At 47.7% G+C, this 19,840-nt stretch overlaps 10 protein-coding genes across 10 annotated transcripts; 9 read left to right on the top strand and 1 right to left on the bottom strand.

The window, feature by feature from the left end:
* Positions 1-42: 42 nt before the first annotated feature.
* Positions 43-987, top strand: KY384_000780 (uncharacterized protein; the record flags this gene model as incomplete). Its single annotated transcript, XM_044809314.1, has 2 exons — positions 43-473; positions 537-987. The coding sequence occupies 2 exons, from the start codon at positions 43-45 to the stop codon at positions 985-987; spliced, it is 882 nt and encodes a 293-aa protein (XP_044665301.1).
* Positions 988-1,630: 643 nt separating this feature from the next.
* Positions 1,631-2,587, top strand: KY384_000779 (uncharacterized protein; the record flags this gene model as incomplete). Its single annotated transcript, XM_044809313.1, has 1 exon — positions 1,631-2,587. The coding sequence occupies one exon, from the start codon at positions 1,631-1,633 to the stop codon at positions 2,585-2,587; it is 957 nt and encodes a 318-aa protein (XP_044665300.1).
* Positions 2,588-3,518: 931 nt separating this feature from the next.
* Positions 3,519-4,232, top strand: KY384_000778 (uncharacterized protein; the record flags this gene model as incomplete). The annotated part of the gene is made up of 1 exon (XM_044809312.1): positions 3,519-4,232. The coding sequence occupies one exon, from the start codon at positions 3,519-3,521 to the stop codon at positions 4,230-4,232; it is 714 nt and encodes a 237-aa protein (XP_044665299.1).
* A 1,237-nt stretch (positions 4,233-5,469) lies between these two features.
* Positions 5,470-6,471, top strand: KY384_000777 (uncharacterized protein; the record flags this gene model as incomplete). The annotated part of the gene is made up of 1 exon (XM_044809311.1): positions 5,470-6,471. The coding sequence occupies one exon, from the start codon at positions 5,470-5,472 to the stop codon at positions 6,469-6,471; it is 1,002 nt and encodes a 333-aa protein (XP_044665298.1).
* A 615-nt stretch (positions 6,472-7,086) lies between these two features.
* Positions 7,087-7,800, top strand: KY384_000776 (uncharacterized protein; the record flags this gene model as incomplete). Its single annotated transcript, XM_044809310.1, has 1 exon — positions 7,087-7,800. One exon carries the CDS (start codon positions 7,087-7,089, stop codon positions 7,798-7,800), a length of 714 nt encoding a protein of 237 aa, XP_044665297.1.
* A 1,603-nt stretch (positions 7,801-9,403) lies between these two features.
* On the top strand, positions 9,404-10,038 carry KY384_000775 (uncharacterized protein; the record flags this gene model as incomplete). Its single annotated transcript, XM_044809309.1, has 2 exons — positions 9,404-9,762; positions 9,795-10,038. The coding sequence occupies 2 exons, from the start codon at positions 9,404-9,406 to the stop codon at positions 10,036-10,038; spliced, it is 603 nt and encodes a 200-aa protein (XP_044665296.1).
* A 3,615-nt stretch (positions 10,039-13,653) lies between these two features.
* KY384_000774 (uncharacterized protein) lies at positions 13,654-14,450 on the top strand (the record flags this gene model as incomplete). Its single annotated transcript, XM_044809308.1, has 2 exons — positions 13,654-13,715; positions 13,970-14,450. The coding sequence occupies 2 exons, from the start codon at positions 13,654-13,656 to the stop codon at positions 14,448-14,450; spliced, it is 543 nt and encodes a 180-aa protein (XP_044665295.1).
* Positions 14,451-14,758: 308 nt separating this feature from the next.
* Positions 14,759-15,385, top strand: KY384_000773 (uncharacterized protein; the record flags this gene model as incomplete). Its single annotated transcript, XM_044809307.1, has 1 exon — positions 14,759-15,385. One exon carries the CDS (start codon positions 14,759-14,761, stop codon positions 15,383-15,385), a length of 627 nt encoding a protein of 208 aa, XP_044665294.1.
* Positions 15,386-16,896: 1,511 nt separating this feature from the next.
* KY384_000772 (uncharacterized protein) lies at positions 16,897-17,423 on the bottom strand (the record flags this gene model as incomplete). The annotated part of the gene is made up of 2 exons (XM_044809306.1): positions 16,897-16,905; positions 16,938-17,423. 2 exons carry the CDS (start codon positions 17,421-17,423, stop codon positions 16,897-16,899), a joined length of 495 nt encoding a protein of 164 aa, XP_044665293.1.
* Positions 17,424-18,868: 1,445 nt separating this feature from the next.
* On the top strand, positions 18,869-19,495 carry KY384_000771 (uncharacterized protein; the record flags this gene model as incomplete). Its single annotated transcript, XM_044809305.1, has 1 exon — positions 18,869-19,495. The coding sequence occupies one exon, from the start codon at positions 18,869-18,871 to the stop codon at positions 19,493-19,495; it is 627 nt and encodes a 208-aa protein (XP_044665292.1).
* Positions 19,496-19,840: the final 345 nt, after the last annotated feature.

The following is a 19,840-nucleotide window of genomic DNA, read 5'->3' as shown; positions in this document are numbered from 1 at the left end:
GTACACGGGGAGTGATCACAGCCTAACTCATCATACACAGCCATGTTTCTCCACAGCCTGACCAAGCCCAGCTTCGCTACCATTCTCACCGCGCTCTACACCTCCCTCGCCTCCGTTATCCCACCACCCATCCCCTCTAACCCTTCCATCGTCTCAAATCTCACAACCCCTCCCCTTCCCACCACCTCCAACTTTACCCTCGGATGGATCCCCGAAGAACTAACCGTAACCTGGGCACCCACCACCGGCCCCCTCGCCGGCGCATTCACCGACCTCGACGCCTACGAATCCACTATCAGTTTCCTCTCTCAGGCCGTGCGACAACCCTTCGATGAGGCAGTCCGACCCCAAACATTCGGCAAAGACACCGTCGAAATATACGTCAGCGGGCTGCCCGCCGGCAGCATGATCCAGACGAATTTTCTCTGCTGGGGCTTCAATCAGGCATTCTTCGCAATCGGACAGAATGAGAGGTACCTCTATGGAAGGTACACGATTTTCTAGGAGGAGAATCCGACGGCAGGGCCGGTTGCTAGGGGGTTCATCGAGTTCAGGGAACCCTCACCGCGGACCTTGACGAGTGGGGATGAAGGTGGGGACAATAGCACGGTTACGTCGTCGTCGTCGGCCTTGACGTCGCGATCCGACAACAATTTAATCTACGCTCACGTGTTCCTCGAACACCAGCCCCACCATGAGCATCGCCAATACTACGTCCCGATCATAAGCGCGATGGCTTGGATCGCGACGGCGGGAATTGATAAAGAAATCACAGACTATACTGTGTTCCCAGCGTTCGGAGTATTTCTCACTATAGAAGCCAATGCGTTGCATGTGCGGTACCGTTACATGATATTTTTGTTGACTTATGTGGCGATGATTCCGACGATGGGGACAGGCGCAAGCGTGCCACAGTGGAGGTCGGTCAACGCTTTCATGTTTCATGACACTCTGGAGCAGAAGGTTTTGACTGTTCGGCTATTTTGATCATGTTCGTTGGAATTGAGGGGTTTAGCTGCGGCGGAGGTGGGCGGGGGAGGATTTGTGGGTTGGGGAGATGTATGAGATGGGGCTTTGTACACTGCTACCGCTCGCTTGACAGTGTGTGTAGATGTCAGGCTCTTGCACTCTCTTTATGGGCTTCCGAAGCCCACTTATCTTTCAGAAGTCAACATGATGGATTGAGAACGACGTACCGGAGAGTCAATTTTGCATCAAATGTTTCATGGGAGAAATGACTACACCTGTAGCAGCAAAGACATGTCCCGTACGATTCTGATACTTGGAAGGAGGTCTGTAGATTTAAAACAGCAGTGAGTGGATGTCAAAACCCGATATAAATCTTTCGGACAGGACTTCAAGCTTATGATGGGGAATTCGACTTCAAATCCAGGTTGACCATCCAATGCCCATCTATAATATCTCTAAGAGAACATACCACCGAAATACAAACAATAATACCTTCAATCTGAAAGGTAGCCTCTCTCAAGGTCGACAACCTATCATCCAAAGCAATCACCCACACCAAAGTCTCGACGTCATACATTCTCCTCCCGCCTCTCCTCCGCCCTTCCCTCCATCGCACTTTCCATTTCCATTCCCATGACATCTCTCCTCCAATCTCAGTCAAATGACGCCCCTCCGATCTCCCTTGCTCTCCAGCCCAGTCCGCAAACGCACAATCCTCCTCTCCCTCTCCATCCCCCCACTAGCCTACTACCTCACCAGACCCATTTCCACAACCACCCCTATGTCAGCCGATCCCCCAACCTTCCCTTCCCGCCCCTACAAAACCCCACACACCACATTCCCTTACACAGCCACCGACTTCCACCGCCAAGATCCCTCCACCGACACATCCTTCTACCGCTCCGCGCGCTTCGTCACCCACATCGACGACCACGCCATTGGTTTGCTAAGGCAGTATTACGCGCAGAATCTGCCGCGGGAGGGGACGGTGCTGGATTTGTGTTCGAGCTGGGTCAGCCATTTCCCTGCTGAGTTGGAGGAGAGGGCTAGGGTAGCCGTCGAAGGGAAGGAGGGGAAGGATCGAGAGGATCGAGGGCTGCGTGTCGTAGGCGTGGGGATGAATAAGGCTGAATTGGACGCGAACCCGATTTTGTGTGATAGGGTGGTGCAGGATCTTAACGCCAACCCTGGCCTTGTTGGGATAGGTGTGGGTGATGGTGGCGGTGGCAATGGCGAGCAGGGGAAACTGGATGCGACAGTTTGTGTAGTCAGTATCGACTACCTGACCCGTCCACTTGAGGTTCTGGACAGTGTGAGGGCGATGACGAGGGAAGGGGGAATGGTGCATTTGGTCGTTAGTAATCGGTGTTTTCCGACTAAGGCGGTGAGTAGGTGGTTGAGGATTAGTGAGGAGGAGAGGCTGGAGATGGTGGGTGATTATCTGGCTTTCAGTGGGTGGGAAGGCGTGGAGATAGTTGAGGTGTGCGATGGTCGGGTTAAGGAGGGGGAGGGTGCGGAGGACAAGGGGGAGGTGGGGAGGTTGATGGGGTTTCTGGGGATGGGGAGTGGGAGGGTGGACCCGTTGTGGGTTGTCAGGGGAAGGAAGGGTGGGGAATGATATTTGTGGGAGAGTTCTTGCGAGTGATGGTCGTTGAGGGATGTTTGTGAATGATTTGTGTTCGACGATTGCGAAGCGCTACAGCATATGCCTGCATTCTCGGCCAGGTCTTAGCCCCCTCATTTCTCTTACATATTCCAAGGGTCAACAGGACTCAGATGAAGATCAGAAAGCCCGTCTAATGTACGCTGCTCTTCGTTAATTTGTTGGGTCCGACAAAATGAGTTGAAGACAGATTGATGATATTTTATTGGGTACCGTCCACAAAGATATCGAGACAGGCCTGATCACACGAAACCACATTGACAATTTTCCTTCGTTCAGCATCATCGACATAATTTGGCCAACAGCAGACCTCGAAGAGACTGCCAGATCAGGAACTAAAATACCGGCTGTTCGTTCAATGGGTACACCGGTAAAGGATCTCAGTCAGCTTATTAAAGAGCACCATACACAATATGCTCAGAATCATCAAGACTGCTTTGGAGATACAGTGACATGTATAGACGTAAAGAGAGATGCTGAAATTCGGTGGACGAAGGGCGCGCAGCAGTATCTGAAGGCTACCATGATGGAGCACATAAGAATAGGGAGGGGTGGACGTCGACGATGTATCCGTGACTATATTTCTCAGGTTTTGAGAATAATTTATCTACTGGTTTCTTGTAGGACCGTCCTGGTTTGCGCTTGTGCAGCCGCTTATATGCGGCGTTGTGGTTGCCATGTGTGTCTCCGAAGTTTCCCTACAACACACAGTGTATGACTGGTGTCGAGAGAAGACTAGCAAAACACAGTGTTGTGTTGACCTCATTGTTCTTCTAAAAAAATTTTGACCTTAAATGCGGATGTGTCTCTTCCATGTTCAGACCCGTACTGCTCCTCGCTTCGAAACGAATCTTGATCTATCAGTCTTCGAACCAATGAACACAGCATGACTCATCTTCCCTTTGAGCTCATCTATATCATTCTCGAGAACCTGGAGAAAGATGTGAAAGATAGCCTTGCACCTCCCTATAGAAACGATCTACATCACGACCGCCAAATCGGCCAGAATGATTGGCAGAGCTTATTCCTAACGTTATCTACAATACTGAATTTGTCGCTAGCCAGCCGCAATCATCGAATACAGATAGCTCCGAGACTAGCTCATCATCTGGCACTCGTTTTGAAGCAAGTTGCCATTGCTCCATGGCCTTTGATTGACACGCCTGAAACGGAAATCAATGTGCATGGGAGTGTTCGATCGCTCTTGAGTCTGGCACGATATGTCAAAAGCATCGATGCCCTGGACACAAGACTTCAAGCTTGGGCTGTCCATCAGACTCTACCAGTAAAGCCCTGGTATCCTAACTGCGGCCCTCTTTGGCAAGCTGTAAAACACCGCTCTCTCTGCTGGGCCGAATTCCTCATGCCCCAATTTTACCGCCTTCAATGCTTGGCACCAACCACATTTTGTCCGAGATACAATGCGAAGAAAGACAGGCTTGAACTCTTCACCTGTACAATGGCTGAGGAGGAGATGGCGTTGAAACGCGATGAGGATTTCGAGGGTCTCAATTTCCGAGAGATGGAAAAGGCAATGGAGCTCGACAAGAACAGCGGATGTCGAAAAGTGCTATTCAAGTACTGCAGAAGGTACGATTGAGGAATATTTTGGCGGAAAAGAGTATCAAGTCACACGAATCGAAGTCAACATCAGACATAAGATCAGCGCAGAGGGATAGGAGCGCGATCGAGCAGCCCCAAAGCTTCTTACTTCCGACATTCATGCCTCTTTTGTCGAATAAATGCAAATAGATTTCGTGTATTGATCATGTTATTGATCAAGTGATTATGGAAAGAGCACCAGCAATATGAGAAAAAAGAGTGCCTAGGAAGCCGATGAAGCATGTCAGATCCTCCTGTCAGTGTTGAAGATATAAAGTGATTTCATTGTCGTCACGTACCCTCTGCGCAGTTGGTGCCCTTCCAAAATTTCTTTCACCCTTTCCATCACTTACCGGTCGCGACATTCCAGTTTCTATGTTGTTGGTTACCCGACTTGATCGTACGGAGCGTCTGGGCATCATCAACGACATTACTTGAAGAGAAGTGCTTCACCGGAAGACATACGCTTTTACAAAAGATGATGTCAATAGGAGAACGCCTGGATGTCAGACGGTCGTGAACAGCAGAAGCTTAGGTGTACAAGCCCTGGGACGTGCCTTCTGGGCCGCTACCGTTTCCGATATTTGCGTACGGAAGCCTGGAAAATGTGTAATCCGTTCTTCTGAATACAGACAATGGTATTTATGGCACAACTTCAAATACATCGTCCTGCAGAGAAAATACTGCAAGACGGAGATTGTTTGATCAACAATCATTTATGTTTAGCCTTATGTCTTGTACTACGCCCTTGTAACCGTTCAACAAACATAGACCGTGTATTTACGCCATCGCATGAAATCAGAACAAACTCTTTTCAGAATTTTTTGAATTTTTCAACTTTAAAGAAGCTCAATTTGATGTATCGTCATCCTCAAATGCTGCAATATTTTCACCAGCAGAAACAACGTCGAGACCCTGGCGTTAGACTCCCACTGCATGTGACAAACATGTAGCGACTGTGAAAGAATCACAGAACGTGTCTACCTAACAGCTTTGTCGACATATCTAAAAATGACACCATTTCTCTATCTAGAGCTTGCTCGAAGATTCTGACTTTCATAAATTAGTCTACCTATATCTATCAGGTCACGCCTCAATAACGCGATACATCTTACCAGTCCAATACAGAACATTGTCTCACGTAGTGTCGCAGCACTCGAAGCCTTCTATAAGAATAACCCAAGGCCGAGCTGCTCCTTCACTGACCCGTCATTTCTCCCGGCGTTTCCAAAACCATGGACAAATTACCATCCGAGATACTTGTTATGATAGCCGAGAATCTAAGACAAGGACCTGAGCTTGTGATTCCTCTCCGCCGCGCTTACATTCCTTACGAGTCAACGTTTGATCTATCTTCTTTACCACCAGACCCATATCGCCCCCGGCGGCCTGTCCCTGGTGACCCGCCGCTACGGGGACCTCTTTTACAACATACTCGACCATTAATGAGCGAAGATGAAAAGGCTAAATATTTCTACACGACGAAAGCTTGGAAGAAATTGGACTGGAGCTCATGCCTCAATTGGGATTTCGAATCGCGTGAAAATTGGGTAGCAGTCATCCAGACCCTGCTAGATCTTCTCAACTTCTCACTCACCGGCCGCAAATACCACGTAATTGTTCACCCTGTCATGCGGCAAGTCTTGGATTTGATCATGAACTGCATAATTCCTCCGTGGCGTACAGGAGACATAGTCTACGCCACCAACGAGTCTGGAGTTCAAGCCGATCTAAGTCAATACCTTGAGAGCATTACCCGACTAGACCGTCACTTTCACCGGTGGGCAGCTCGAAAGACGGCTCCTCCAGATCGCTACCGAATCAAGCGTTTCACGAAGCAAACCACACGTTTCGATTACGACACCTGGGCACAGCGATTGGGAGACGATAGATTTTACATGCCAGACCTCGGACGCTATGGTACCAGCACTCATTACACGCCGGATTTTGACCCGCTCTGTCTTAGCCGGCAAGTCAACACAGAGCCACTGGCCCTTCACATGTTCCCGAAACGTCTTCACCATCATGAGCCAGCTGGCATACTGTTCTTGCTGAGAAGCCTGATCAACGAAATCATCGAAATTAGGTATCTTACCAGGACAGATGAATTCGAGATCTTGCTTCGTCGTCCAGCTACAGGACGGGCTCCGACAACATCTAGTCGGATGAATTTTGAAGGACACCAGGTTCAAACGCTTGTCACACTTAATAAAGATGAGATACGTTCGCTAGATTAGCGAATCTACATGAGCGGAAGGGCCACGAAGCTGCTGCAAGGACATGTGCTTCAGAATCAAGTTTTCTATTGAAGGCTCTGAGCTATTCTAGACCTTAGATGTGGGGCACACTAGGGCGTGAACTGGATATCTCAAGTCACTCACAATACTTCCTAGATATTTTCACTGTGTTCTCGGTTTCGAAAGTTAAGCAAAACTAAGGTTCTCTCAAAACATTCTCAAATCACTCATGAAAGAGGAAGAAAAGGCAAACATCATGACTCAACATAAACACAACCCTGGTAACGAGAAGACGTCGTGTTAAGCTACTAATAAAGAGGGTGTCCACAGTACAAAAAATGTGATACGTGTCGAATCTGACAGATATGTAATGAGCCTAGAACGTATGGGACAAGGTCGAGTCAACGTGTTGATCCTTGAAAAGGCAATGAAGCCTTTTAAATCCTGCCACTAGTGTCTACAACACCATCACATATTCTATTGTTATCACATTCTCATTGTCCTGCCCCAATACTTCTTTGTGTGGGAAGATCTGTCTTCTTATTTAGAACATTGCCTGCGAGACAAAATATGCTTTGCGTATAACCTTCCAACCTCGCAACCAAATCTTGCAGCATGGACACCCTACCGACAGAGCTCCACAAGGCCATATTTGACAATCTAGGGAATGACCTAGAAGAGCTATTCCGAATCCGTTACCATATTAGGCATTCAAGGGAGCTAGTCAAGGAGAACCAAAACAAAATCTTCGGAGTGTTTTCCACACTCTTGAATCTATCACTTACGAATTCCTATTACGAGTACCTAGCAACGCCAATACTGAAATTTTACCTGGCGGCTATGTTAAAAGAGGTCAAATTAGCGCCATGGGCATGGCGTAAGCAACACCGTTCCATAAAGCCCACACGATCGAACGGATTCTACAGATATCTCCTATGGAACTATGTGGACAGCATTGCATATCTGGATCGCCGCTTTCGACCCTGGGCAGTGCGAATGACAGCTCCCGAGTATCCCCACCGTGTCACGGTCATGGCAAAGAGACCTGGACGGTCTGGTATGGAAGGATTTCCCCTCGAGCTCATGACTATATTGTATATACTGAAACGACTTAATTCAAAAATATTGCGGACTAGGTACCACGGAGACACCAACGAGATCGAAATTGCGACAAAAGACATGGCTGATAGGATGGCTCTAATAGAGCGAGGAACAAACGACAAACTCCTCAATTTTCGTCAGATGGACCGCGCGATGGAAGCAGATAAGGAAAATGATTTTCGAAATGTGCTTACGATCTTCCGTAAGGCTGTTGGCTTGGAGATCTGAATTGCAAATTTCTCTTTGTTACCATAAGGGCACCAGAGGGTAGTTGTCAGGGATGATCTGCAGGACGCTGCGAATCGAGAACCATGCTCTCTATGTAACTCAACGACATTCATTCTTCTACCTCCTGGTGAGTCTTTCACTTATGCAAAGGGATGATATGGCACACTCAATTCATATTCGAAGGTCTAATGGCACATCTCTAAAATGATATTATTACCTGGGAATGATTTAGCGCTCATGCGCTTCTCCTCGCGTGTTGATAATACGCAAGCTTCTTAGACTGTGTTACCAGTGTTGCGATAACGCTCGCCATTGTTTCTGCATTTGTCATCTCACACTCGTACCACTCGAGTCACAGTAACGTGTGTTCTTACGTATCTGCAATTGCTCGCGATTGTCTTCTCAGAAACATCCGATCTCCTCGAACGAGGTACTCGCGCCATGGACAAGTTACCGGTCGAAATCCACAACCTCATTCTCGAGAACTTAAGACAAGATGCAGATAATGTCCTCCATTTCGACATACATCGCCGATACCACACATCAGTAACGATGCTGACGAAGAATAATTGGGAGATCTTGTTTCAGACCTTTTCCGCGCTACGAAACCTATCACTAGCAAATCGCTACTATCAAATGTTGGCAGCTCCGATCCTGAAGGCCCAGCTATCAATGGTCCTTCGGCAAGTCAAAATGCCCCCGACGACGTGGGAATCTGCTGACCAAGATTATACTGATCAAATTGTAACTTGGGGGAGCTTGGCTGAGCATAATGATCAATGGATATCTCTCAAAAATAGACGCACTCGATCCTCGTTTTCGAACTTGGGCAGTACGAAAAACAGCACGCAAGACACAACTCTGCATCATTCTAACTCCGAAGGCCCTCGATCGCGATATGGTGGATAGACGCTTTGATATCATGACACTGCTATGTCGGTTGAACAACTTCAATACCGCCGTGTATCGTTTCAGCTATAATAGACAAGAGAAGATAATTGAGATATGCCCAGCGGAAATTATGGTCAATAGCCTGCAGCCACAGGGTTGGGATGAGTTCAAGAGTTTTAAGTCACGAGACATGCATAGAGCAATGGCGACGAAGAAGAGATATGAATTGCGTGATATTCTCACTAAATATCTCAAGCTCAATTTTCGAAGATGTGGGAAAACTTGAGCACCTAAACGATCAGTTGGATGATCATACAAAATGAGAAGGAGAACAAAGAAATCTTGAAATGGTCATTAGATTCATCGGTTAGGATTGCCGAATGATTCCTTCTTTCAGACTAGCAGTCACTTGAATATGCACTGAACAATGCGGACTCCGATGTGCGAGCTTGCATGTTCGATAATGTCATAATAATTAGCTCGACACTTTCAATCGACGCCATGGCGTGTGAATCATTTCATTGTTCAGGCATGACACTCTCTCATGTGAAAGCACAAGGCTATATTTAGCTTAGCTTGACATCCACTATTGCTTAAAATTCTTGTTTCTCTATCTCGATCCTCCTTCTTCCGAACATCAACCATAAAGAAAATGAGGTTTGTCGCTACATGCTAGAAATCATCTTTACGACGTGCGAGCCATTCGTACGTCATGGACGACCTACCAACCGAGATACACAAAATGATAATTGATAATTTGCAAGAAGATGCAGAGAAGGTATTCCTCAAACCAAATGCTTTCATCGGATCTACTAAGGGAAAAAAATCCTTGCGCAAGCTTGTTCGCGCCTTGCAAGGGCTACTGCATCTATCTCTGACCAGTCACTACTACGAAGCTCTCGCAACCCCAGCCTTGGACAAGCAGCTAAGAACTGTTTTGAGGGACATCAAAGATACGCCATGGCAACGAAATCGATTTGAAAAACGAGACAACAAATCAACGAGGGGGAAAGACTCATGGTGTATCTATCCGGAATATGGGAAATGCCACTACCATTTTGGCATTGGGCAGTGCGTAACACAATACCCCAAAAACCTTACAGCATACTTTTTGCACCTTCGACTGAAGACACATTCATGTCTTTGATTCGCTTGACGGGTCTAGCGCCAGATATGATTCATAAGGAGAACGGGTACAACGGTGATATCAAAATAATGACGGATCCGACGGGTGAGACTATCGCCGAACGAAGGCGTCAAGATGCTAGAATGAAGAGACAGATCCTCGCTGGATTCGCAGAAAAGGCTCGCCGGGAGGAAAAAGCAATGAGGCGGATCAAGCAGTAGCTTTTGGGCCAAGTGCTAGTGAAGGCGAGCAACGGTGGCGCACACACACGAAAGCCTAAGGATCTTTTGGCTTTCGGCTTTCAAGCCAACATGTACCTCTGAATCAATGAGCATGCTATATATTCCCACTTCTTCTCTTCCTTCTTCTCCATCTTTCCATCACTCATCTGCCGCATCTCAAGAATCTCGCTATATCATTAATTGTAACTATAAATATATACACACAACAGCCCACGATCCACCAAGGACACTCTACCCACCGAGCTCCTTACCCAAGTAGCCAACGAGCTTACAGACGACCTGGCCCTCATCAACCTCAAGGGCTTGTACTGGCACCCCTCAAACCGCCAAAAACGGCGACAAATCTACCTAACCATTCAGACGCTCCACAATTTCTCCCTCACAAGCCGCCGCTCCTACGCCATCGCAACGCCCATCCTCCACAAGCTCCTCTCCGACATGCTAAAAGCACCTTGGCGTCGCCCTCTGGAGACCATCGACCCATTCTCGCAACTATTGGCGCTCCAAAGTTACGTCGACTGCATTGACTATCTACCGCTCTCTCTTCAAGCGTACGCGGCAAGGATTACGGCGCCTGAAAAGCCGTACCGATTCCCACTCGTCTTTCATGGGTCCAGACGGATACGGCGATGCTGCGGACAAAGCTCGCCGAGGGACTTGCCGGGGTTCCAGGAGAGGAATGCGGAGGTTTTGCCCCTGTTAGGGCGGCTGGTGGATTTGAGTGGAGGGAGTATCACGTTTGGGACATGCGTGGATGGTAAGGAGGTTGAGGTGCGCAGGGCAAGTGAGGAAGAGAAGGAGCAGTGGTTGTGGATGAGATGGCACCAGATAGCGCTGATGTCTTGAATTCGATGCCATGATTTAATTGTTCGTTGGAATAGTTGGTGTTGGATATGTAATTACCAAGCATCAGTAAATTGATATCCTGAATCTAATGTACATAGATCTTTCGTTCCTGGGTTCTGTTAAAATGAGTCACTTGAAGCCATTCTGATGATCGTGGCGCCGCCACCCAGCCTTGTGTTCCCCACTCTGCGAGCCATCATAAATTTTCACCTCCTCCCATCTCGACTTCCTCAGAAAACTGCACCATGGACCGACTTCCTCAAGAAATCATCACCCTCATCCTAGAGCACCTCGAATCAGACCTGCTAGACGACAGAGATGATCCCGATGTGCTCTACTACCCACGACCGCAGGAAAAATGCCCTCTCGTCGCAATCTACAACTTCTCACTGACAAACCATAACTATTGCAAGATCACCACTCCCATTCTCCATGACATTCTCGACGACATATTACACACCACGCACCCACCCCCTGGCGCAGCCGCTGGGGAAACTCTGCCCCTGCCCGTTGGAAATGCTCCACTCTCAACAATTGGCTTGATAGCCTTCGCTTCTGTAGTCTAGGGTTTCGCCGGTGGATCGTACGAAACACAGCACCAACTAGACCATATCATTTTTGGTTGGAGACGATGGAATATTCCGTTAGCGATACTAGCAAGTTCTTCCGATTTTACGCTTCAGTCTTGCCTGCAGTTTTTCCGGACGAGCTTTGGGAGGGCTATGAGGTTGTGGGTCTGTTGGGGATGGTGAGGGGTATGAGTGATGTGATACGGTTGACTTATCATCCTTTTACGGAGGAGATTGAGGTTTGGTGTGAAAATGATGGTGCTAGGGGTGCGGACAGGGTTCATCCTCCAGCGAGACCACGCATAGAAGACGACTTTTACTGAGAAAAGGAATTGTGCAGTCTATATTTGTGGAGTCCGAGCGATTCTAGATTCAGTGGGAGAGGAGGGAGCTCATGTCTGAGCCACCCATAGCCAGCATGTGTGTTGCCTCAAGCTATTCGGGTTGTGAGTACTCAGGGCTTTTTTAATTAGGAATAAAACCGATAATTCCGGGGCTATCCGTAGCAAAAACATATAAAAAATAACTTCTGATTGGTTTGCAGCCATCAATGCTCGTTAAAAATTAGTTCAAACTTGGAATTATTATAGGGCAAAGTATCAAGAAACTATTGAAGAAAGTTCAAATCTACAAGATACCTAGCTGCTAATCCAAACCTACGGCTATTTTGGGGGGGGGATCTACCCATTAGGCGACGGAATTATCGGTTTTTATTCCTAATTTAAATAAGCCCTGAGTACAAGAGCCTACATTACGCTTGGACTAACATCAATGCCTGTTCTGATTTTCAGTACAATAAAGGCTTAAAGAGTTCCGAAAAGTTAGCAATCCGGAGTCACTCTGAGTCCGAGCTTTGTATGGGCGGGTGAAGCCTCAGATTTGAGAGGTCAAATGAAATTTTTCGATTGAAAATCGTCCCTCTGAGACGAGGACGATGAGCTAAGTTTCTGATACTATTATACGATATACGTGACTCTCTGCTAGGCATGACATCGAATTTCATATCCCATGTTCGTAAACCACTCCACTCTACTAAATAAATAGACTTAAGCATCTACACAATTCTGAATGTGGCGCCGCCACTTCTCTTGCTAGTCAAGCCCGTCACTCGCGCGAATAAAAGATCTTTCCGCGATGAATCTGTTTGCTTTGCACCTATTCATCTCTCTCAATCATGGATAGATTTCCTCCAGAGGTATACGTGCTTATTCTGAAAGACCTCCAACAAGACATGCCTGCCGAAGATGATATTGACTGGGACTTCCGGCTTCTACATTGGAAGAAACATACATTTCTACATGACCTCCACCATCTTTCGACGACGAACCGCTTCCATCACGCATTGTTAGCGCCTATCGTGGAAGGTCTCCTTTTCAAGGTTCTTGTCCATATCCCTGTACCCCCTTGGCTCAGCCATAACAGAAACTCGCTGTCGGCACGGAGCAAAAACAAGAAGCTCAATGACTTCCTCATGTATCTGACTATCTGTACCCCTGGGTTTCGTCGATGGATAGTCCGAATAACTGTACCTCGAGAGCCATACTACTTCTCATTATTCTCGACACATTTGGAAGTTGGATGCGAAGTGGAGCCTTTGCGGTCCGATCTGCCTTGTCAGCTGCCATCACGCGTATTAGGAAGATTGAAGGCTCTTTACAAGGAAATGAACTTTGTATACCATCCATACACCGATGAGATCGAGATCTACGTTGGAAGACAAGAATAATGCTTTCCCGACAGTAGGAGTTCAAGATTAAAGGGTGGATCCCCGCTTTCCCTGGTCAATTATGCGACACTATTTAGACGAGGGTGTAGAGTGAACAGATTTCATGGACAAATCGATGAGGAGATGGACGTACATTCCGCTGGCTTAGCTAGATCGAGATGTTATCAATATGCATTGCCCGGGCTGCATGAGCTCACGCACTCAGATGTCAATGCTCTACAGCGATTGCGAAGGTAACCGACGAGAATGAAAGACCTCGCTGATTTTAATGGAAGACCCACAGATCACTCCAGGTGACGAACGCCACCGCACATCTCCACAATAACTTTGAATTTTTGGCGTGCGGAAATGGCTTGGTCCCATTTCGTGACTCAGAGCCCCACAGATGATAAAACTTGTCATTAACATGCTGTGAATCTTCACTTGCTTCATGGTTCTTGAACCTCGTTCACCATGGACAAATTACCTAAGGAGATACTTCAACTTATCCTCAAGCCACTCGTACGAGGGTCGATGTATGAGCTGGATTGTCGGAAAAACAGAGGTCCCACTGGCCCAATGGGTCACCGCTCAAGGCAATCTTCCATCTCTCGCAAACAAATCGCCACCTTCACGAGTCCATAGCCCCTCTTCTGAAAGATTTTCTGGACCATATGTTATGGGACGAATTTCAACCTCCCTGGCGAAGTTGCGGTGGAGGTTATTCCGCTGTGAGATGGGACAAAGGAGAGGCCCTCGGAGGGTGGCTAGAACACTTGATGTACGCCAGCCGAGGGCTATGTCGATGGGCAGTCAAGAACACAGCTCCGGAATACCCGTATCGATTTTCTCTAGATGCTTTCGTCACTCTCAGAAATTTAGAAGCCTCGGAAGACGACTTCGATTCGTTCATCGCAGCTAATCTGCCCGAGGATGTACATGATGATTTTCCCGAAATAATGCGGGCACTGGCCGTGCTGAAACAGTTCGATAAAAGAATACGCTTGAGATTGTATGCATACAATCGAGAGGTGGAGATCTGGTGCGATACACAGAGTATGGAAGAAGAAAAAGCCGACAAGACTTCGCCATTGGAGGAGGATACCAACTGTGCGAAATCGCCCGCGCTGATTGGGTCGGATTATCCGTTGCGAAGACTTTCTTGGGTTTCAGACGACATCAGAGACGTGAAAGAGGGGACTTTTACAATTGTTTCAGGAGGATATTTCAAGCCGTATTGGAATGAATCGTTCGGTCGCATCTACAAATGAATGATGTGAATTATCTTGGCAACTCAAATGATCATCTTAGCTCTTTTGGCATCATCATCCGCTATCAAAAAACCACTCATAAATATAGATATGTAATCTTCTCAAATCTGATATCGAAGACCCACATGATGAGCCAAAGCTCCACAAGGCGCACGCCTCCACAAATCCAAAATTTGAGCGAATAAAGAGCCAAGATCTGGCATGCATCCTGCAAAGATTGACAACTCTTATAGCAGCTACGTCGTGAGCCTTAGGTTCTTCCTCCTCGCATCCAGCAGAATTGCGTTTTCACATCTAGATCCAAACCAATGGACAAGCTACCTCGAGAGCTGCTTCTCATGGTTCTAGACAATCTAGAAAGAGATGCCGGTTTCCATTGGATTCCGCAGGAATTGTTATTCAGCGAGAGCGAGAGCAGAGTCTCAAGCCCAACTTCATCTCTAATTGCGATGTTTGACATTTCCCTCACTAATCATCACTATCACGCCATCGTCACTCCACGAATTCAAAAAGTCCTGAATAAGGCACTGGCAAAGGCTCTCGACATGGAAGTACCTTGGGCTAGCTCAGATAAGGCTTTTTTGGACCTCGACTGGAGATTCGAGCCAATTATGTTCTACTTCTACACTCTACGACATTGCTGGCCTATCTTTCGGAAATGGGCAATCTGGAAGTTGTTGCCGACAGCCGAGTGTGGATTGAGATCAGCACATGACGGCATTTTCAATGAGTCGTATTGGAAAGAACGTCAATTTTCAAACCGCGTTTCGGGATTCTACAGAGGCTACCTACCTGTGGCTACTTTCTTTGGCGTAGTGAAGGCTTTTAACCAGGATGTTGTGGAGGTCAGGCATCATGAAGAGACGAATGAGCTATCTATTTGTAGGAAAGCGGTTAAATATGACGATGACACTGAACCAGCTCGTTCTAACTGATGGGTAGGAGAGGATCGGGACAAAGAGACGGAATTGAGAGGCGGGAACAGTATAACGAGATGACAGAAGATTATCATCTACACGAGATTAGAAAACGAATATACAGGCAGCCTGTGCGTAATGAAGGCACGAGCTGTAGTTGACATGAGAATAGCCCAAGAAATACCGCATATTTCAAGATTTGACAAAGGCCACATTCGGTAGACAACATCGCAGAACATTTCCACAGTAACATTTCCCTCAGTACTTTGACCAATAACAGGTTGCTAGCATCTGTCAACCGACTTCCACATACGCCACCAGTCTTTATTTCTCAATTACCTTTAAACTTCCAAAATTTGAAATCTAATATAGAAATCTAGTCCAAAAACAGTCGAAGGCGTCAACGCCATGAGCGCACTCTGAATCAACCTCATGAACTCAGATATAAATATATATACTTCTCCAAGCCGTCCAGATCCTCATCAACCAATTCTGCACACCTCACCACCAAAGCTCCATCCCACAAGCATCCACCCACAACCCTTTCCTCTCATCCAACCCTGCCCATCGCAACCATGGACAAAATCCCCACCGAAATCTTCGACCTCATCCTGCACAACCTCTCCAACGACGTCGAACTCACCAGCGCCGAGACCTGCCTGCACCCCCACCGCGACTTCCCCGCCCACCTAACAGCCCTGCACGCCATCTTCGCCCTCTCCCTAACCAACCACGCCCTCCACATCCTCGTAACCCCCACCCTCCAGTCCATCCTGCACACCTTCCTCTCCAGCGCCATCGCCAGCCCACCCTGGCTTAACCCCCAAAAAACCACGCTCGACGACGAAACGAAATTCGGCGCTCTCTGCTGGTATTTCGCCAGTATTCGCAAGCTGCATCCGCGGTTTAGGGCTTGGGCTGTCAGGATGACGTTGCCACGGGAGGCGTATTGTGTGCCCATGCTACCAGGATCATGCTGGGGTGGCTTTTTTTATGATGACTGGCCGGAGGGCTTGCCGAAGGGGATTAGGAGGGGGATGACGGCGGCGGATATTTTGAGGAGGTTGAAGAAGTTGAATAGGAGGGTTGTTTGCTTGGGATGGGATGAGGAGGCTAGTGAGGTGTCGGTCTGGGCTCGGGGTGGAGGTGGGGGTGGAGCTGGGGCGTGAGGGGAGGGGAGGGACTGGCTGCTTGATGAGGTTAATGAGATAGGTAGGGGTGGGAGATGTGATGATATCTTGGCTGGGACGAAGCAGAGTCGCTGAACATGGGGGGATGTATATAAAGTGATTGAGCAAGTAAAGCTAAGTAATTCTGGCGCATAAATGAAACGACACTCAATGCGCGCTTCAGGCTCAGATCACCCACTCACTCCTCACATACTCTCCACAACCATCACTCCACTCTCCACTCCATCATCCTACCCGCTAATACTACACCCATCTCTCTTCTGACTAAAACACCCCCCTCCCAAAACCGTACACTCCCCTCCTCTCCCAACCCCACACCCATCCACCACCCTAATAATCTCAATCTGGCTGTCCCAAAAGTTCGTTTGCACACTCTTCACCCAATACTGAGCCGTCTGCACCACATCCAGCAACCCCGCCAACGTGAATTTCGGCGGCGCATCCTTCGTATTCAACTGCGCGATCGTCTGCCCGAAACGAACTTGTGCCCCCGTGCCCTCGGGGCCCCTGCCCTGCGCGAAAGCACCCTCAAGGGCGGGGTTGGCGCCGGGGATGTATTGAGCGATGGGATCGCCGAAGTAGGTGGTTTTGAGGGCGGATTCGAGTGTGGAGAGGGCGGCGGCGAGGGCGGAAGGGTCGATGGGTTTGGCGTTGGGGTTGAGGAGTGGGGTGATGGTAATGTTTATCGAAGAGTCTGCCAGTAGGGCTTGGGAGATTGGAAGAAGAGTTTTTTGGTCGATGTCGGGGACGACGTTGTCGGGTTTGATGCTGCTATAGGCGTTGTTTTGGGTTTGGGGCTGAGGAGCGCTGTGGATGAGGGTGAAGAAGAGAGGGGCGAGGGAGAGGAAGGTGTGCAAGACGTGCATCGTTGCTCCGGGAGATGTGAGAGAGCGCGGTAGGAAATTGGATTCGCTTGGTTTTATGGAAGTTATTGAGTGCACTAGGCTGATTTTCTGACTAGGCTGAGCTGGTACTCGAGAATCGTATTCGAGATAGAGATTCGAGACTTTATAAGCAGAGCGTATCTATTCAAACTGCCAGCTTGATTGAAACTTACCGGATGAGTATACAGCCGCAGGAGTACCTCTACATTGAATGTTTACTAAGAATATATGAAAGTTCCATCCCGTGTTTTGGCCCCGTTGACCCCTGTTTGGAAATGCCCAGCCTGTTTTGAGCCATGTATGCAATGCTTGGTCAAGATTCATCTGAAGTAGCAAGCCCAAACATGCACCGAAATATATAATTGCTTGCCATTTCGGGAAGCAACGGTAAGTCACTAGTATCAAGGCCTCCAAGCGTCGCAAACGGGTGTTTAAGCCAAATTTAAAGGATCTAGCTAGACTAGGGGTTAGTGGGCCAGGAGCTCATTTCGCCTAATCTCTTAGGCTTTTACATAGTATTTTGGCAGCCCCTGCTCCATCATTCCTACAATCATTTTTGTTAATTAGGGGGGCTTTTGGAACACCCGCTTACCGTCCTTGTATATAGATCTATAGATATAGACTCTAAAGCTATGTTAATAGGGGGTTTAGCTGGCCTAAAGGCAGCTGTATAGCTTTGCTAGCGAGAGAGTCAGTCTTTGGCTAGCGTGGACACTCGACAGCGAGGTTTCTAAACCTTTAAGCCCTAGGCCGGCACGGCCAATATTAGATTTATGACTTATTACATCATCATGTCCAAGCTCGTCAGACCACTAAGTGCAGAATCTCAGCACTATGGAGGGAAGTCTCTGCTTTCTTGCTCGCTCTGGACTGGAGGGAGGAATAGCAGCGGTGGGGAGTGAGTTGTAGATTGTCCTAGGCCTGGTGGGCCTTCTGCGTACGTCAAATAGGTCGGATAGAAAAGCCGACCGTCAAGTCGACATCTTGCGACTTTCGTTTGCCTTACGTAGGTATGAAAAGCTGGCAAGTCAGAGTCACTGGACCATTTGGAGTGATCTTGAAACGAATGCTTTGAAAACAATAGCTTACGACAAATTGGTTGGTCTAATCTCAGATAGTGGTACTTCAGGTTATGGGCGTCCCCATCGAGTGCCCGCCTCTCGGATTTATGGGGCTTGGCATCTGCTCGTGCGATTCCTTATTTCTTCGTTGCCATGCAATACTCCGCGCATCCATCACTGTACTGAAGCCGTGCGCCACGCGTGCTTACCAGACGGAGCCTGGAACTTGTCAAATTGAGATAAATAGAGTGAGATATTTGTCGTGTTTTCCCAAGGTATCTTGATCACCTTCATGCTTTAGCCTTGAAAAGGCATCACTATTTCTTGATTATTACGAGGTTTGACTTAAGTCACTGTTTTCGCAAGATGGACAAATTATCTCCTGAACTTTTTTACCTTGTGATCGAAAACCTCGAAGAAGACATGTACAAAGAGTGTTCGCAGGAGTGGACACATGGGAAGGGCTGGTACTTGGATTTCAGGATGATACCCTTGGAAGCTATCTTCAATCTCTCACTTACAAATCATCACTATCAAGCCCTTGTGACGCCTACGCTACAGAAATTCCTTGATCAGATTCTTGAGTACTCTGAAGATCCACCTTGGTTTGATCCGGGGCAGAAAACCACCGACCTTGCCAAGCTCCAAGACTTCAGGTGGTCTTATTTCAATGATATCCAATGGTACTACCCGAGCTTTCGTCGATGGATTATTCGGAAGAAAAGACCCACGACTCCATATTGCATTGCATTGTATCCGGACGACCCTGGAGGAAAGATTTACTATGTCGAGAGATTTTCTTGCTTCAGACGTAGCTGGCCAGTGGGCTTGCCAGAAGAAGCAAAGGAGAAATCTACTGTAGCAAAACCTTTGGCAGTGTTTGCGTCTTTTAATGAAGACGCCATCGATCTGAAGTATCTCAAGGACACTAATCAGTTGGAGATCTCAGCGAAGAATACGGATGAAGCTGGCACGATTAAGTTAGCCAAATGACAAGGGTCGATAGAAATTCTAGAAACAGCGGCGGGTTACAATGCACTACGCATGATAATAGCATGCCGAAAAACACACTTAAGAGGTTCAAGTGCTATTAAGCACTAGGTTAAGCCATACAAGGCAGTCATTCCAGAGCCGTTATGAAGTGAGTACCTTCTGATTTGGAGGTGACGACCTCGTGGGGCACTCATTTATCTTCATCGTAAAAAACATACTTACCGGGACGGCTGGATATCCCGTGCCTTCTCATCAAGACCTCACGAGCAGTTCTTCCATCTAAATCTTCAACCCAGCCAAGAATCGTTGCTATCAACCTCCAATGACTTCATTCAGCATCCAATA

The sequence above is a fragment of the Bacidia gigantensis genome (assembly GCF_019456465.1).
Source record: "Bacidia gigantensis strain McMullin 20006 chromosome Unknown contig_74, whole genome shotgun sequence".
NCBI classification, from domain to species: Eukaryota; Fungi; Ascomycota; class Lecanoromycetes; order Lecanorales; family Ramalinaceae; genus Bacidia; species Bacidia gigantensis.
Note: the sequence above shows the minus strand (reverse complement) of the source record. Positions and strands in the feature narration are given on the sequence as shown.